This window comes from Nanorana parkeri, unplaced genomic scaffold (genome assembly GCF_000935625.1).
Source record: "Nanorana parkeri isolate BGI_ZX_2015 unplaced genomic scaffold, ASM93562v1 scaffold957, whole genome shotgun sequence".
In the NCBI taxonomy this organism is placed as follows: domain Eukaryota; kingdom Metazoa; phylum Chordata; class Amphibia; order Anura; family Dicroglossidae; genus Nanorana; species Nanorana parkeri.
This window is the reverse complement of record NW_017307225.1, coordinates 435,477-439,246: the sequence shown is the minus strand read 5'-3', so window position 1 is coordinate 439,246 and position 3,770 is coordinate 435,477. Positions and strand designations below refer to the sequence as shown.

The following is a 3,770-nucleotide window of genomic DNA, read 5'->3' as shown; positions in this document are numbered from 1 at the left end:
TTCATTGGCGGGGCCCTGCTAGAAGACTCTAGCAGGTCCCGTCCAATAAGAAACAGTTGGGTGGAGCTAGGTGTCACTGCTAGCTCAGCCCAATTGTTTTTTCTTTTTTCAATAATCTTTCTTTTTTCAAAAATCTTTCATTTTTTATTTTTTTTCAATCATCTTGATTTTTTTTTTAATTTTTATTTTAAAAAAAATCTTTATTTTTTTAATCTTATATTTGTTTATATTTTTTAAAATCTTTTTCTCAACTTTTTTCATTGATTTCCTATTCTGCTCGGTACCACGGACGTAGGTAGCATTTGGCTATTCAGGGGCGAACGGCAGCAAGTGAGCTGCCGGAGCATCGGCTCATCCGATCCAGATGTTGGAGTTGGAGTGGAACTCTTTCTGCACTTCGGCTCAGCCGAACATGCTAAGCATGTTCAGCTGAGCTCAAGCCAGCCGAGCTGAAGCCAGTACGCTGGTTTCAAAAGCGTGGTTTACCTAATCTCCAGCGGATACGGTCCATCTACAAAGGCGAGGAGCATTCCAATAAAGGTGCAGCACTTTTTTACACACAGAAGTGTCATGGCGTGGGTTGTGAACCAATTGCAAAGTGAGCATATTTTGCACTAGAGGATTTTGGACACTTAATTTTAATCACATTTGGAATGTGGATAGTGGAATTTATTGTTGTCTGTGCGGTGGTACATTATCTGACAGAAATGCAGGGGTGCCAATATTTTTGGCCATGGCTGTATATATTCTATATCACTACCACATGGGTTTTTAATATTTATGGATTCCATATGAAATTGATTATGTCTTACATAAGAATAATTTGCATTTTAAAACACCATTAACATTTCTATGGTTGTGTAGATCTTGTTTCTAATGTGGGATCTTTTTTTTTTTCAGATTAAAAACAATTTCATTTGTGGCCAGCCTTAAAATCCCCCTTGTATGTTTGGTAACAACAGCCACAGTAAACATTAATAAGTATATCTTCCATAGTATTAATGATATCCCATTATGAGCCTTCTGAATGCTAATGTCATACTGCAGGGCTACATTTCATACACAAATCAACATCCCAGAGATTTATTTTTTCTTCTTTATTAAGTAATGAGACAATTTCTATCACAATACTTTTAATTAACACAAATAACATTTGGAGCCTTTATTATCTCTTACCATTTCAGGGATTCTTCAGAAGAAGTCAACAAAACAATGCCTCTTATTCGTGCCCAAGGCAGAGAAACTGTTTAATTGACAGAACAAATAGAAACCGCTGCCAACACTGTAGACTGCAAAAGTGTCTTGCCCTGGGAATGTCTAGAGATGGTAAGTTAACTTCAATTTCAGTACTGTATCCTTTTGAAAGTTTCTTCTAATGTAGTAGCGATACAGTAGGAACATAAAAGGCCAACATTTCTGTTTAAAAAGAAAAAGATGGAATTATGAACTCTAAGAAGGTTATACAACCTCTGAGCACAGGTGGATCAGTCAAAGTGTTTCGGAATCTTCATGAGTTCATATTTTGTAGTTTGAGTTCTGTATATAATCTGTACAGGTTCCTTAGGAAATGTAAAAAAAAAATATGGTCAATTCTCTGGGCAACACCTTTTCCCACCTACCATATAGTGACTGGGAGAGTATAACTGCCTCAGTGCCAGAGCATTATGAAATGTTTATGCCATTTCCTAATATGCTTCTTTTGACAAAGTTTTCACCAACTGTTGTCTGTCAGTCAACTGACGAATTGGAAAAACATTAAGTTGCTCTTTGAAATTTGTGACAAGTGGCTTTTTTATGTTAATATAAAAGCAAGTTTTTTGCGTGAACTCAATGCACATGTGCCTCTCTTCAATCTGACTAAACAACTTTAGAATAAAACAAATTAGCATTTATTAATTTTTTTAGAAAAACATGTAATCTCTAAAGAAATATATATTTTTAGCTAAAAAGTGGTAGTTTTAGAGAAAAGGTTTTTTAAGAGAAATTTGGTATTTTTTAGTTTAGCGATGTGAACACTCCTGTTAGTCAGTAGCAACCTGCTGAACCTTTCTACCATACCCTGCACTAGTGTATGCTGCTGGAGAAATGGCATACAAACCTGACCTATCTTTCACATCAAAGACACCAAAACACCATTTTATATACAAGCAATACGAAAATATGGCAAATATGCACTTACTGCTGCTTTGGTAAATAGGCTCATAAGTAAAAACAGGTATATTCACTGAGATTGATTGATCAAGGAGTAGAGAATGTTCACTTGGGTTACTGAATATGGGAAAGCTATGTTAGCTGTGATTGCCCAAACATGTTCAAGGGAAATTAAATAAAACTGGACTTTGGCTGGATGATTGAAGTAAGGGATATGATCATGTGTTTGTATAAAAGTGAAAGTTACACCAATCAATTTTTTTTACATGTATAAACTTTTTCACACAACATTCATACAAATTTCATTTTTCCTGGGTAAAATGCTATGTGAATCTTATGGGAAACCATTTATAAATAGACCTCTAAAGTTGGCCATACATCTACTGTATTGATTATCTGCAGATTGTCTATGGTCAGATGGAAAAAGTGCAACAGATTCCTCCATCTACACTAAACTGTGGGGATGGAGGAATCTCCTGCTGGGCCAAGCTTCAGTATCTTGCTAGTCAACCCCACTGGCTCTCAAAGAACCTGAACAATGCCTTCATCCAACCAGATTGTTCAGGTATTTTGTCAACCACCGGACCAACTAGCAAGATACTGAAGCTTTGAAACGAAATCTTGCTATTCTTTTCAGCTCCTGGTGAACTATTAAAGTGACACTTAACACTAAAAATGCAGATCGGTTGCAGATCCTCAAATCATCTCTGAATTGGTGCTGACACTGTCCTTCCTTCTGGAGGATGGCTTTTTTGCTCCCCATAGTCCCTGTGTGTGTGGTAAAGTACCCACCGCTCCAAGCTCACTTCTGTGATGGACTACAATCTCATGTTTAGTTTACCAATTTGTATTGAGATTGTAGTCCATCACAGGAGTGAGCAGATTTTGCATTTCGATAGATTTGTATGGGAATTCAAAACCTGTTTAAATAATGGCTGCATTAAACTGATGTATTTGCTATTCAATTTCATTATTGCAATTGATTTTTTATACGCTAAAGGGGTGGACATCCCACAAACATATTTGCCTTTACAGGTACATTATACCTAATGGGTTTCATATGTAGAGTTTAGAAAGTAATGGTAATATTATAGCAGGCATACACACTAAAAGCATTAGAGGTAAAGAGCTGCTTCTATAATACTGGTCATATACTAGCAATTTTGTTGACATTTGTAAAGCTTTCTACACTTTAATTTGTTGCCCAGTTTTGAAGGAAAAAAATGGCTGTGGAAACCATTATAAACCGCTGCAGTGGAAGTAGAAAGGCAATTTTAAATAATTTCTGAATTAATTTCAGTCATTTGGTTATTCCAAACCTAGGTAAGAACTGTGGGTGGCAGATTACAATGGTTAAAAGTTCATGCAAAGCTCTAAAATTGCAAAGTATATGTCAAGCATAAGGCATTAGTTTTTTTTTAGTGCAACTTAGATGCATTTCCTTCCTACCTTTATTTTAAGCTACCCCACATTGTGGTGTGCAGTTTTATTATTTGCTGCTGTTGTTGGACTTTCTCAGTAGAGGCTGATTATAGCACACTAAAGAAACCGGGCGTTACTGTAATTATCAGATACAATTAAAATATTTTTTTTTAAATACAGTAATTTAAAAAATATAA

At 35.8% G+C, this 3,770-nt stretch overlaps 1 protein-coding gene across 1 annotated transcript in view; it reads left to right on the top strand.

Moving 5' to 3' along the window:
- Positions 1 to 3,770, top strand: part of RORB (RAR related orphan receptor B) — a 128,392-nt gene that overhangs the window by 91,329 nt on the left and 33,293 nt on the right. The window contains exon 4 of the mRNA XM_018566523.1: positions 1,185 to 1,326. Within this exon, the coding sequence (XP_018422025.1) occupies positions 1,185 to 1,326 (142 nt within the window). The remainder of the gene's footprint in view (positions 1 to 1,184; positions 1,327 to 3,770) is intronic.